The 13,971-nt window shown below is 38.7% G+C and overlaps 1 protein-coding gene across 3 annotated transcripts in view; it reads left to right on the forward strand.

The window, feature by feature from the left end:
• rarab (retinoic acid receptor, alpha b) overlaps positions 1-12,233 on the forward strand; it is a 133,422-nt gene extending 121,189 nt beyond the window's left edge. For all 3 annotated transcript variants that reach the window (XM_016549346.1, XM_016549347.1, XM_016549348.1), the window contains 6 exons: positions 4,543-4,684; positions 8,825-8,985; positions 9,087-9,263; positions 9,381-9,585; positions 10,116-10,274; positions 10,351-12,233. In XM_016549346.1, coding sequence (XP_016404832.1) covers positions 4,543-4,684; positions 8,825-8,985; positions 9,087-9,263; positions 9,381-9,585; positions 10,116-10,274; positions 10,351-10,550 — 1,044 coding nt within the window. In that variant the 3' untranslated portion in view covers positions 10,551-12,233. The remainder of the gene's footprint in view (positions 1-4,542; positions 4,685-8,824; positions 8,986-9,086; positions 9,264-9,380; positions 9,586-10,115; positions 10,275-10,350) is intronic.
• Positions 12,234-13,971: the final 1,738 nt, after the last annotated feature.

Genomic DNA, 13,971 nt, shown 5'->3' on the forward strand with positions numbered 1-13,971 from the left:
TTTTTCGCAAAGAAAACAAAAATAACGACTTTATTCCACATTTTCGTCTCTACTGCATAGGGGTGTGCCATATCATACCGTCCACGATAACACCGGTATACATTTTTACATGAAAAAAAAAAGTGTCATATCGTGATATCAATGATATAGCGACGCAATGACGTATGGCGGATATACGTTCTCTAGTGCGCACAACAACAGCAGCGCTGCGCAGACTGATCGGTGTATGACATCAAAGTATCGCGAGAGCGGTTCTAGAGCATATTCGAGCGCACACTCTTACCGTCAAAAATAGGCGAGGCGCATATCTTTAGCGAAGCGGCGCGGAGAGCCGTTAAGTCACTCAAGGGGTAAGGGGTAAGTCACTCTCGTAGTATTTTGACGTCATACACGGATCGTCTGCTTCAAGTCGAACGCACAGCTGCTGCTGCCACCTTATGACAATAGATTTACACTTCAAATTAGGTAGTCTGTCATCGATGACAGTAGCTTATTGGAAAAGGATGGAAAATGCCCTTCATTTAGTTTGCACTAATAAATGCTGCTGCCTGCCAGCTGCAGTCACCAATAAAACGTTCCATGTTTTTTTTCTATATCGTCATAAATATCATTATCGCAAATATTCTTGAAATATCGTGATATAATTTTGAGGCTATATCGCCCACCCCTAAGTCCAACTGTAATTTCATAAGCTCTTTATTACTGTAAAATGTATTAAAGTACTGTAGAATGTAATCTAAACATTGTAACACTGCTAGAAGCTAATGATTTAAAATGTACATTCTAAAATTAAATACAACTTATTATTACTTGAACACAAATTGCTCAGACAAGAGATGGCTTTAAAACATTAGGCTTTTATTAAAGCATTATTAATAACACTGTTTCCACTTCACCAGTGAGACTGGACTGAACAGAACACAATGCTATGACTTGACATGAACATCTAGTTGCAGAACATGTTACTTCAGCTTACTAAATACTGTCCCACTCAAAGTTCATACGGTTTTTGTAAAACCTTGCCCTGTTTTCTTCGACAGCACCGTCAGTTGGCTGGCTTTTGTTTCCCTCTCGTGGTTCACACCAATGAAGTGCCTAAAATGTAATAATAGAGAAATATGGGATGTTAGGTGTGGCAAGTAAAGATTAATTGGGGGTCCTACTGTGTTTGAGAGAAATAAAGAAAGAGAGAGGTGGGGTGGGAGGTAAAAAAGAGAGAACAACAACAAAAAAAGCTGGGAAGAGGGGCAAAACAAATCTAACAATATTTACCTTTGAACGAACTCCAATGTCCTTGTAGCTTTCTCTTGGTTTTGTAAGTTGAAGACAAGTTCTGTGATGAAGCTTTGCTGGATGAAACGGTATGAAATATGGGTATCAGCCTACACACCGTAACACCAAAATAATCTTATTAGACCAACACAGACGATCTTAAAGGTTCTCTCTGACAGAATAATAAAATGATTACGGTATAATTATAACTGTTAACATAACTTTAGCGCACATTTCAATAAACCCCACAACAAATGGTAAAATAAAGCCCAGTCTATCACATAGATTTTACAACAACAAAAAAAATTCAATGGATTGTCACATATACCACGGACTAGTGTTGTTTTTGGCGGCCTGTTTTAATTTTAGTTTTAGTCTAGTCTTTGTGTGAAACTGTCATTTTAGTTTTTATTAGTTTTAGTCACGTTCATACTCTTTTTAGTCTAGTCAAGTTTTAGTCAACTAAAAGTCTGAGCATTTTAGTCTAGTTTTAGTCGACGAAAACTGATGACATTTAGTCTAGTTTTAGTCGACGAAAACTGATGACATTTAGTCTAGTTTTAGTCAATGAAAATTGTATTTTAGTCTCTTTTTAGAAATGCAATTCTATTTAACCCAGTCAATATAGTATAAGTACCTAGCAGTATAGACGAAACCTAAATTTTCTTTTAGCCAAACCCATTTCAAACAAGATTATCTTATTATATTATTGTTACCTTATAGACTCAAGAATACATCCATTCCAGACACGGAAGACGCTCTGATTTGAATTTACAACATTTATTTTACCAACCAAACATGTTAGAAGTACACACACATAAATTTAAATAAAGACGAACCCCGGCTGGCCGGCCATCGGTCCCTTTTGACACTTCACCAGTGAGACTGGACTGAACAGAACACAATGCTATGACTTGACATGAACATCTAGTTGCAGAACATGTTACTTCAGCTTACTAAATACTGTCCCACTCAAAGTTCATACGGTTTTTGTAAAACCTTGCCCTGTTTTCTTCGACAGCACCGTCAGTTGGCTGGCTTTTGTTTCCCTCTCGTGGTTCACACCAATGAAGTGCCTAAAATGTAATAATAGAGAAATATGGGATGTTAGGTGTGGCAAGTAAAGATTAATTGGGGGTCCTACTGTGTTTGAGAGAAATAAAGAAAGAGAGGTGGGGTGGGAGGTAAAAAAGAGAGAACAACAACAAAAAAAGCTGGGAAGAAACAAATCTAACAATATTTACCTTTGAACGAACTCCAATGTCCTTGTAGCTTTCTCTTGGTTTTGTAAGTTGAAGACAAGTTCTGTGATGAAGCTTTGCTGGATGAAACGGTATGAAATATGGGTATCAGCCTACACACCGTAACACCAAAATAATCTTATTAGACCAACACAGACGATCTTTAAGGTTCTCTCTGACAGAATAATAAAATGATTACGGTATAATTATAACTGTTAACATAACTTTAGCGCACATTTCAATAAACCCCACAACAAATGGTAAAATAAAGCCCAGTCTATCACATAGATTTTACAACAACAAAAAAAATTCAATGGATTGTCACATATACCACGGACTAGTGTTGTTTTTGGCGGCCTGTTTTAATTTTAGTTTTAGTCTAGTCTTTGTGTGAAACTGTCATTTTAGTTTTTATTAGTTTTAGTCACGTTCATACTCTTTTTAGACATTTGATTAGATTGCAAAATAACAGAAGTTAAACTCGAATGAACAAGCTAGCTAACTTAGTTTGCTAATTTGTTTACTGTTCACTGGATATGAAGTTAACTTCATTCAATAAAAATATATAACAGTGCATGGTTTTTTCATTTGTTTTTTTTAAGTATTTTTAATTTATTTATTTTTTTTACTTTGGATAATAGTATGAAAGCCCAAAAGTTTTCTTATCACGACTTGACAAAAGTGTTTTTTATTTATTTTTTTTATTTATTTTTAATCTGAAACGTAATGAACTGGGAGTCTACCATTGTCATATGCATGTAGTAACCTAATGACAGATGAACTTTCAAGCAAAATAATCATATTGATTCAAGCATTTACAAATTATAAGGTAGTCAATTGTTGGTAACGAACAATACTGCACAGTAGCGATCACAAAGAAGTAAGGTCTTCGCTCTGTCAATCAGGGCCAATATGAACACAGCTCTATACTGCCACCTGATGACGCAGTTGTGTAACTTCGAGAACAAATTTTATGTCGAGATCACAAGAAACTGAAGTTGTGATAACGAGAAAACAAGAAAAATTATAATCCTTGGCCTCTTAGAACTTCCGTACAATGGTATGGTTACAGTTAAAAACACTAAATAAAAATTAGTTTAAATTTGTCACACATATATTTTAATAGTTTAATAATTATCAGCTCATTGTAGTATTATGTATCCCTGTTAATAACGTGAATGTGGCCTATCCAATCCAACACCAGGTCCAGAAGAATCCGTTTTATAAAATGTTTTCACCCTGTTTGTCAGGTACAAATCTGCAATATTTAGGAGTATCTCCAGATCTTTTTTCTTAAATGTATTCACACTGAAGCATTGAACCCACGTAATGTGTTCCTGCTTGGCCTAATCAGTGAATCCTGCGCAGAGCGCCGCTGATACCCACGTGCCCAGCGGCAGTCACGAGTGAAGCTTACACAGTTTAATCCTCAGCCAGAGAGCCGTGGTTGCAGCACAGCAGCTGAAATCCCTTCCACAAGCCTATGCAATCACTGTTTGACATCTGCTCTCTGATCGTATGTGGCTTCTGCTGCATCTTTTCTGCTTTTGCCGTGTACGTTTGTGACTTCGGACGGACTCTCTGCCCTCGGGAGTCTGACCAAGCAGTAATTAAGATCAGGAGAATAATGTGAATCTCTCATTTGTAACCCTCCGCTCGAGCCTATGTGGGTTGAGCCCCACTGGCTATTAGCAAATAGGAGCCTCTGGGCACTAGAACTGGGAGTTAATACCCAGCAGCCATAATACAGCTGAATCTAAACCAAGCTCAGTCGACCATTATGCCAAGAAATAATGTGTGCGTATGTGTGAGAGAGCTGCATCTATGCCATGGTTGTTTATTCGCGTGTTTGTGTATAGTGACGATGCGCATAATGTGACTATATGATTAACTGGTGAATCATTAGTGACTTTATATAACCGTTCCACCTCAGTCTTGCCGGTTTCTGGGGGCTGGTGTTAATTTGCTTGCGTGTGTCATTTGTAAACTTCCAGCTATAGTAAACCTCTGTGCTTGCTTTTCTCCTCAGGGCTTTTTCCGGAGGAGCATTCAGAAGAACATGCTGTACACCTGTCACAGAGAGAAGAGCTGTATCATCAACAAGGTCACCCGAAACCGCTGCCAGTACTGCCGACTGCAGAAGTGCCTGGAAGTAGGCATGTCTAAAGAATGTAAGTTACATAATAACATTGTAATATTGTAATAGTATTACTGCTTTCACTGTTTTTTGATCAAATAAATGCAGCTTTGGTGAGCATAAGAGACTGAAATTGCTACTATACCATTTTGTACAATCTTTTTTTTTTTTTAACCAGAACTGCATACTACAGCATATGTTTAGTCCACTATGCTAGGAAGGCCTCTTGTCAGTCATTTGTCTCTCTGATCCTGCTGTCACCACCTACTGGACAGAGTGCTGATGTGCTCTGCACGGATGACCAGTGAAATGCCATTTTCCAGCATTATTTAAAGCACACTGGTGATTGCCTTTGTCATTTCATAGTGATGTTAAAGCATGTTTGTGTGACAGGCTTGTGTACAAGCATATAAAAGAGGAGGTTTGCTGTCTTGAGCAATGTTCCCTGTAATATTTTTCTTGCTGAGCAAAACTTTTCTCTATTGGGTGGACATTTCGGCCACCTGAGCAAAAACATTCGTTCCCACTTTATATTGTGGCCCTAATACCTGTGTACTTACATAGTAACTAGATGTATACATCGTATGTAACCACAGTGTAAGTACACATTGGTACATAGTATCTACAGCTGTAATATTTCTGTAACTACACACATGTAACAACCCTCCGAATGGTTTGTGCAAGTACAAATGTGTAACAGGACATTGGTAACAACACTTTTTGGTAATGAAAGTACAAATGTGTAACAGGACTAACAGCACTTTTTTTCCTATGGTCACCGTGGTTTATACCTGGCTCGGCGTTCGTGGGATGTGAGATATGCCTGTCATCTGCCCATTATACCGGACCAGTGTCAGTCGGCTGATTCCTGCGCTCCTCCTCAATTGCGCGTCCAAAGAAGGGGTGTGAATCTTCAAAATATTAAATCATTGAAGTATGTCCGTCAATCACAAGCACAAACTTCTGTCTCCCACGTTAAGATGGCCTTGAACCGTTCGATTTTTTCGAACCGTTCCACCCCTAATGTACACATCTAGTTACTATGTAAGTACACAGGTATTAGGGCCACTTAATATGAAGTGGGACCATAATGTTTGCTTTTTCATCACAGGAATATATTACATGTTAAAACAGTAAACATTAGAGCTGTAGATACTATGTACCAATTGTACTTACACTGTGGTTACATACTATGTACACTAGGGGTGGAACGGTTCAACTTTTTCACGGTTCGGTTTGTAACACGGTTTTAGAGTCACGGTTTCGGTACGGTTCGGTGTGTGCTATGTTTAGGGAAAAACTATACTGTCAAATAAAAATAAAGAAAATAAGAACAATGCAACTAAATGATGCACATTTTAGGTTACCATTTTTACAGTGCTGTTACTTACCAAGAAATTCCATTAAAAAATAATTTAATAAAATCTCAGAACAGTTCAATTCTTTATTATAATATTATAATAAAATAATATAAAAACTGTTTCAAAAAACATGAACATGTGAATTATTTTACGGTTATTGTAAAATAACGACGTTTTATTTCACATGCCTTTGCGTTGCCTCTCGTGTTGAGCTATTTCGTCCGCAACCTTTAAAGTATTCAATTTCTACAGCGACTGATTTAGCACACATCACCATTCTCTTTCTATGAAACCTGTAAACCACATTCACCGTTTATTACTCTAGTGACACCAACTCTATAGTGGTTTACCCGAGCACTGCAATTATTTCGCATTTACTAGAATTCAATCAAATGGCCAAATTATGTGGCGATTGCGACATAAGAAGTGTGCAGCTGCGTATGAGGGAACATTGTTTGTGAGATGTCTGTGTATTTGTGCTAAGACAATAAATGAATATCATAATGAATATCAGCTACATTTTTTATTAATAGCTTTTTTTTTTTTTATTAATAGCTTTCTCCAAGTTGTACAGTAGCACTTTATTATTGCTTTATCTGATGTATCGGTTGCAGTAGGACCTAATTTAGTTGCTTTTGCTTTTAAGAATAAATATGGGTTTCCATGTACTTTTGTTCTGTTAATAGCATGAAAGTATGTACACTTTTCTTTCTGTGCTGTGCTGTACTGAACTGAAGTTTGCTTTTTCTACCAGAGCAAGATGAAATCTCTGCCCCAGATTTGTTATTTTACATATTTCATTCTCTCCGCCCGGATATGATGGCACGCTCGTCATCATAAAGTTGTTTGCAAGCAGGTTTCGTCTTTTCGCACATGTCGTGTTGTGAAAGATTACCTCCCGGGTGTTAATAGTTCTTTAATGGCTCCATTAGATTGTGTTTTCAGAGCCCACGCTGGCACCCAGCTCCCTCTGGAGAAATGAAAATGTGGCTGTGGGGAGAAGTGAGGGAGAATCATCCTTTACCACCCCTCTCGCTCGCTCCCTCAGTGTGCGTGTGGAGGAGGGAGAAGAAGAGCTATTGAGTTATCTCTAGACAAAGGAAGGAGTCCTACCCAAAAACAGCAAGAAAACATGAGATAAAGGAGTGATTGAGGCTGTGAGAAGTAGAAAAGAGAGAGATTGTGAGGTTCCAGGAAAACAGAGACGGAGAGAGGGAAGAAAGGGAGGAGGGAGGAATGCAGGCGCAGAGGGAGAGCCCGTTTAAAGCTCTTTAAAGCGGGCTGATATTTGTCATGTGACGTGATTAGATTAGGTTGGATTTTAGTGAAAGCAGAGGTCGTTTGTCACAGTTATTAACAACCACCAACATTCATTTCTCATCTCTGCACACTGCACGCCATCAGCACATCTGTGTGTGTGTGTGTGTGTGATGAAACACAATGAGAGCGTTTACATGCACAATTTTACATTGATTATTTTTACCAGTGAAGATTGCAATTCTTCAATGTCATTTATATTTTCTCATCCCAGTTTAATGTGCAGAAACAGCTTTAAGTAAACCACTTATACCTCACAGATTTCCCTGAAGAGTAAATACTGTGATACTATCAAAAGATTGATTGTTTCAGCAACCCAACTGGCTCTATGCAGCAATGTGGATTCAGCTGATGGCATGAGATTGACACAGGACTATATTTGTGGCCTATCAATGGCATTATTGTCCTGATTTTGATTGCAAGTGGCGCTGAACTGACACACTTTATCTTTGAAAACTTGACAACATGTAAGATCACAAAAACTGCTGTTCAAAAGTTTGAGGTCAGTAAGATATTTTAAAACATGGTCGTACAAGTTTTAAAAGTTTCTCTTATGCTCACCAAGGCTGCATTTAATCAAAAATACAGTAAAAGCAATAAATCTGCGGAATAGTTTTGCATTTTAAAATACGCTTTAATATATTGTACAATGTAATTTATTCCTGTGATGGCAAAGCTGAATTTTCAGCATCATTACTCCAGTCTTCATTGTCACATGATCCTTCAGAAATCACTTTAAAATGCTGATTTGCTGCTTAAAAAACATTTCTTCTTATTAATATTGAAAACAGTTGCGCTGCTTAACATTTTTTGGAAACGTGATAAATGTTTTTCTCAGGATTCTTTGAATAGAAAGTTCAAAAGCATTTATTTGAATTTAAACCCTTTGAAAAAAAAATTATAAATGGCATTACTGTTTTATCAATTTATTGTGTTCTTGCTGAATAAGTGTTAATTTCTTTAAACTCTTGCTGACTTTTGAATAGTACTGAATAGGGATGCAGCAATTAACCGCGCTTTAAAACGTCACGGTTAATTAATCGTAAAGGTTCCTTTTTATTCAGCCCTTTTCTCTCTGGAAATACAGCAAGAAATTTATTTCTATATCCTTGTTCCCTCTCTCTCTCTCTCGGTCTATATATATATATATATGTATGTTCTCTGGGTCTCCCACTTAATCTGCCGCCTCCTCTTTCATTCATTGTGTTTTTTTTTGTTTTTTTTAAGTATTAGCTGCCAAAATGATTGAATCGCAAGAAGAACCTGAATTTGAAAGAGGTTTAACTGTATGATCTGCTGTTTTCATCAGGCAGCAAAAAAAAAAAAAACAGTAAACTGGACGTTTACTGCCATCTTGTGGCATGTATATATTATTAGTTTTTTATTTTTATTATTTAGATATTTATTTCTTATTTATACTTCTGGTAAAAATCATCAGTGGAGTGTGTATATCAGATGGTTGGTCTTTTTTTTCCTTTTTCTTCCTGTCCTTGTAGCTGTTCGGAACGACCGGAACAAGAGGAAGAAGGAAGAGAAGAAGCAGGAGTGTTCGGAGAGTTACGTCTTAAGTCCTGATACGGAGCAGATGATCGAGCGGGTTAGGAAGGCCCATCAGGAAACCTTCCCCTCCCTGTGCCAGCTGGGCAAATACACCACGGTAAGTCAGAGGCAAAGCTCTTAACGGTGACATCCTTGTGGAATTGTGGGGAAATAAATCACAAACTATGCAAACATTGTCTCTGTCCTGGCCTCAAACAGAACAACAGTGCAGACCACAGGGTTTCTCTGGACGTTAACCTGTGGGACAAGTTCAGTGAACTCTCCACCAAATGCATTATTAAAACGGTGGAGTTCGCCAAGCAGCTGCCGGGCTTCACCACGCTCACTATCGCAGATCAGATCACCCTGTTAAAGGCCGCCTGTCTCGACATCCTGGTGAGAGCACGACACTCATATGTGTTCTTTTGTCTAAATAGTGCATGAATAGATGCATCACTTTTGTAGCAGTGTGTAGGTTGAGAGCGTATCTATGTCTTTCATTTTCTTCCACAGATTCTGCGAATATGTACACGTTACACACCGGATCAGGACACCATGACGTTTTCAGATGGTCTGACACTGAACCGCACACAGATGCACAATGCCGGCTTCGGTCCACTGACAGATCTGGTTTTCGCTTTCGCCAACCAGCTCCTGCCTCTGGAGATGGATGATGCAGAGACGGGGCTTCTCAGCGCCATCTGTCTGCTGTGTGGAGGTACTGCAGCTTTTTGACTCAAATTGAATCGGATACACTTTTGGCCATGTTTTGGTTTGTGAATGTTGTCTTCATGAATTTTTCATTCAGTCAGTAATCACATAAAACTGACTTTCATTTGTACTGCCCTTCACTTGTACTAATACATTACTTGTATACCAAACAAGTAATGTCTGTAATTTCCTTTTTTAGGTTTTACAGTATGGATGCTCAATATATTGGCCCCATAACTGTTGTCAGCCAATATTGGCCTTTTTTGTTTGTTTGTTTGTTTTTAAATTTAATGTCAGACTATTTGTTTACAGACTTTTTTTGTTTTTGGTTTTCATTTCGAATTTTTTAATACTAATTTTAAATAATAATTTATAAGTTACCAGCTAGAATTATCATCTAATAATAATACAGTTTTCTTCCATTTAGACAATGTTTGAATAAAACTCTCTAGAACTCATGAAATTGTTCTTTTTTATGCTTGTGGGAGCTGATGCTTTGGTAGCTGATGTTATAAACCACTGTGCACTTGTGCTCAGATCGGCAGGATCTGGAGCAGTCGGATAAGGTGGATGTGCTTCAGGAGCCGCTGCTGGAGGCCCTAAAGATCTACGTGAGAAAGAGGAGGCCTCATAAACCACATATGTTCCCCAAGATGCTAATGAAGATCACAGACCTGAGGAGCATCAGCGCTAAAGGTGAGATTCACAGTCACTCTGGGAACATCAAGTTTGAATCAACCAGAATCCATTCGAACATTTCTTTCTCAATCAGGAGCCGAGCGAGTTATAACTCTGAAAATGGAGATTCCCGGCTCCATGCCTCCACTCATTCAGGAGATGCTGGAGAATTCGGAGGGTCTGGAGGGTGGCGGTGGGGCGAGAGGAGGAGGAAAAGGAGCACCACCAGGAAGCTGCAGCCCCAGTTTGTCTCCCAGCTCAGCACACAGCAGCCCCTCAGCTCACTCCCCCTGAGTCTCACCTCCAGACAGGGCTCCGTACAGAACGAAACTGGTTCGAAACCAGAAATAAGCCACAGCCGACCAGTGCCAGAAACCAGAATTCTGGTAGACTTTGATCTGGGCTGACCGGACCCGAATCGAACAGTAAATCTGGCCGGCTTTCATTAGCTGAAGACCAATTGAGTTACACACAGGCCGAGTCTGCTCAAAACTCACGCTGTCATTAAAACCACCAGTGATTCAGTGACTACCAGAGCCCTGCAGCTTTTCACGTGGCGGTAGTTTGTGAAGACGGCAGAACAGATGCCCTGTGTGTGCAGAAGCGGCTCTTCACTGTGTCTTCCCAGCTCTGCTCCCATCACACAAACTGTGAAGGCCCAGGGAAGATCTCTTCCTCATCTGAAGGATGCATACTCTTGGGTCTGTGATTGTTATTTTATAAATGTCAATCCCTTAAAGCAAGCTAAAGGATGTTAGGACGTCAAATGTCCACAAGTCAGGGACATTTTGAACTTTCCAGCTGTTCTGGTTCCGTTTCTTTGTTTTCTTACAAAAAAGATATATGAATATATGAAATCTATATTGACAGAAATATGAGATTTGAATCTTGTGTCTTAGGTGGAATGCAGAACAATACTTAACTTTTCTCTCAAGAGTTAACAGTGGGTCAACCTTAACCGTGTTTATGTTCACTCCAAGACAGTCCTGTTCACGTCATGCACAAGGGCACGTCACACTAGCACTGAAAACGATGCGTGTACTTCAAGATGTGAAGTACGATGGGGTTAACACGCAGTTTTGTCCAGTGAGGAAATGATTTGGAGACGTATTCACAATGATCAACTTGGCAGTTTTGGCAAAGAAATGAAGGATCTCATGTAAACAAGCAGCATTTATGATGTGTATGAGATCTCAAGATTTTAAGGAGCGGTAAATGCCTTTGTGTAGCTTTTTAATATTGTTTCTTAATTTACTTTTAATTTTGTAATTTGTTAACTGTCGAAAGATACAGAGACACCCCCAACCCCCTCCCCACACACACAGACACACACACACACACACACACACACAGTATTAGCAGATTATTAAATAAAAGATGATATTTCCAAACATAATCACTCGCAGAGAATACAAGATGTATTTTTAGCTAAATGCCCACAAGAAATTCATATCATTTCAGAAGTATTGAGAATGTTGTAATTGAGTATTTACAGAACCTCATGCCTTTTTTGCCTGCACCTCAGTCTTGAAGCCCTGTTAGTGGTAGATTTGTTTCTAATCATCCGTCATGCTTTAGCTGTCACATGTGCTGAGATGTTTCCACCGCCGCGTCCTTCTCCTCTGTACCTTACAACATCACTGCCTCTGCTCTCCTGCAACAATCATTGAACAATTGTCAACAACAACACTGCCTCTGTGCGACAATCACTTTAAGTAAAGCTCACAAACAACTTTGCCTCTGTAACCCACACTGATCCCTGCCAGACATCTGGATTCATGAGACCGCTAGCCTAGTTTTTTTTTTTTTAGGTCTAAAAACATCAAACAAGTACTGAATTCACAATTATGGTTGTCTATAAATGCTTTATTAAAGTAAGAATGTTGCGTTCTTTAGTCTTATCTGAATTACCAGAGACATTTGTCATCATTTACTCATCCTCATTTAATTCCAAATCAGTACGAGCTTTTTTTTTTGGTTGTGTGTGTTCTGCAGAAGAAAGTCAGTCATGCAGGTTTGCAATGACATGAGAGTGAGTAAATGGCAGATTTTTCAATTTTGTGTGAACTGTCCCTTTAAATAAAAACATTAGCTCAATAAAATAAATACAAGTACGTTTGGGAGGCTCCATCCAATTCAGCCCTGGCGGATCAGTGTCAGCATATCATTATTGCACCAGTTTACAACAGCTCTGCCTCTGCATCACGTCTGCTAGCCCCGTCGCCATGAACCTTTGAACAGTGCAGTAGGCCGAAATAACTTCCTCTTTAACGCTCTTCTGAGAGTGAAGTGTGAACCGTTTCACTGCAACTATGCACACGACATGCACAGAGCTCAAGTCTGTTCACTTCTATTTACCTGTTGTGAGAATCACAAGCCTCTTCCAGTCGCTCAGTACTGTCCGTTTTATTTGATTCTGCATTCAGTCACTGCCCAAAGGTTCATTGCTTTTGAGCCGTACTGCATCACAGACATCGATGGGCCTCTTCTCTCACTCAAAGGATGACAGATCTACACGACGTACAGCACAAATCCTGTACTGCTTTAACGGTTGTTATACAGTCAAACGCACAAAAATGTTTCTGTTGTGTCAGGTCCCTGAATGATGAGAGGAATGTTTAATAAAGACTTCTGTTTTGTGTGTTTCTGACCATGCTGGGTTTTTATTTGTGATCTTTTTCCAGTGGTGAGATACAAAGCTGTGGTTTCCTTGTTTCTTTGAAACATTCTCAGGGTCTGACCACATCAACATTGTGTGTTCATATGTCACTGAAATGTGACTTTTTTTTTTTATATCACTATATATATATATATACACATGTATGTGTGTGTGTCTGTGGATTGCTATATTGAGCTGCATTTTTCTGCAAAATTTTAACCAAACTTAGTACAGTTATGACAAAAATTTGTTTCAAAAATCGTAATATTAATTTTAGTTTTATTGCAATCAATACCCAAACTTAAGGCAATATTTAAATTACATTTAGATTAAATAAATTAATAAGTAATGAAATGCACTGCCACTGATTAAAGTTTTTCGAAACCATTACTCATTTTCTCGAAACCTTCAAACTAAATTCACAGAACCCCTTACTCTTCTGCCAAAATCAAACAAACGCTTCAAAACCATTTCACCTGTACTCAAAATCAAACAACGCTTTCAAATCATACACACATTAGTCAATAATATATGCACTACAGATCATTCATTAGACACTACATCAAAAAATGGAGAACAGTGTCCAGTGAATGTAGGTACAAAAAAAAATATTGTACATAGTAAATATTTTGCAACAAACACAAGAAATCACAAGTTTGTTGAATATATATATATAACTTAGAGCAGTGGTTGCCAACCCGTCGATCGCGATCGACTGGTAGATCTTATCACTGTCCCAGCAGATCCCGAAAATAACAGTAAAATAAGTACAAAAATGCATTACATTTCTGGGGTTATATTAATGTATCACTGAAGGGTACTGTTTTGAGAAAAGTTTCGATGGCAATGGCATTTTCTTCGTATAAAACGCAACTCTGCTTTGTTTACAGCAGTAACCAAGGAAACGCGGTCGGTTCATAAGCAGTGTTGCCAAGTCCGAGGTTTTCCCGCGGAATTGGGCTACTTTCCGCGGGTTGTTGTTCATGTCCGCGGGTTGAAGCGACCCCAATAACGTGATATTTAGTCCCTGGAATGTGAATTTTACTGGAAGATCCC

The sequence above is a fragment of the Sinocyclocheilus rhinocerous genome, unplaced genomic scaffold (genome assembly GCF_001515625.1).
Source record: "Sinocyclocheilus rhinocerous isolate Xijiao unplaced genomic scaffold, SAMN03320098_v1.1 scaffold43, whole genome shotgun sequence".
Classification (NCBI taxonomy): Eukaryota; Metazoa; Chordata; class Actinopteri; order Cypriniformes; family Cyprinidae; genus Sinocyclocheilus; species Sinocyclocheilus rhinocerous.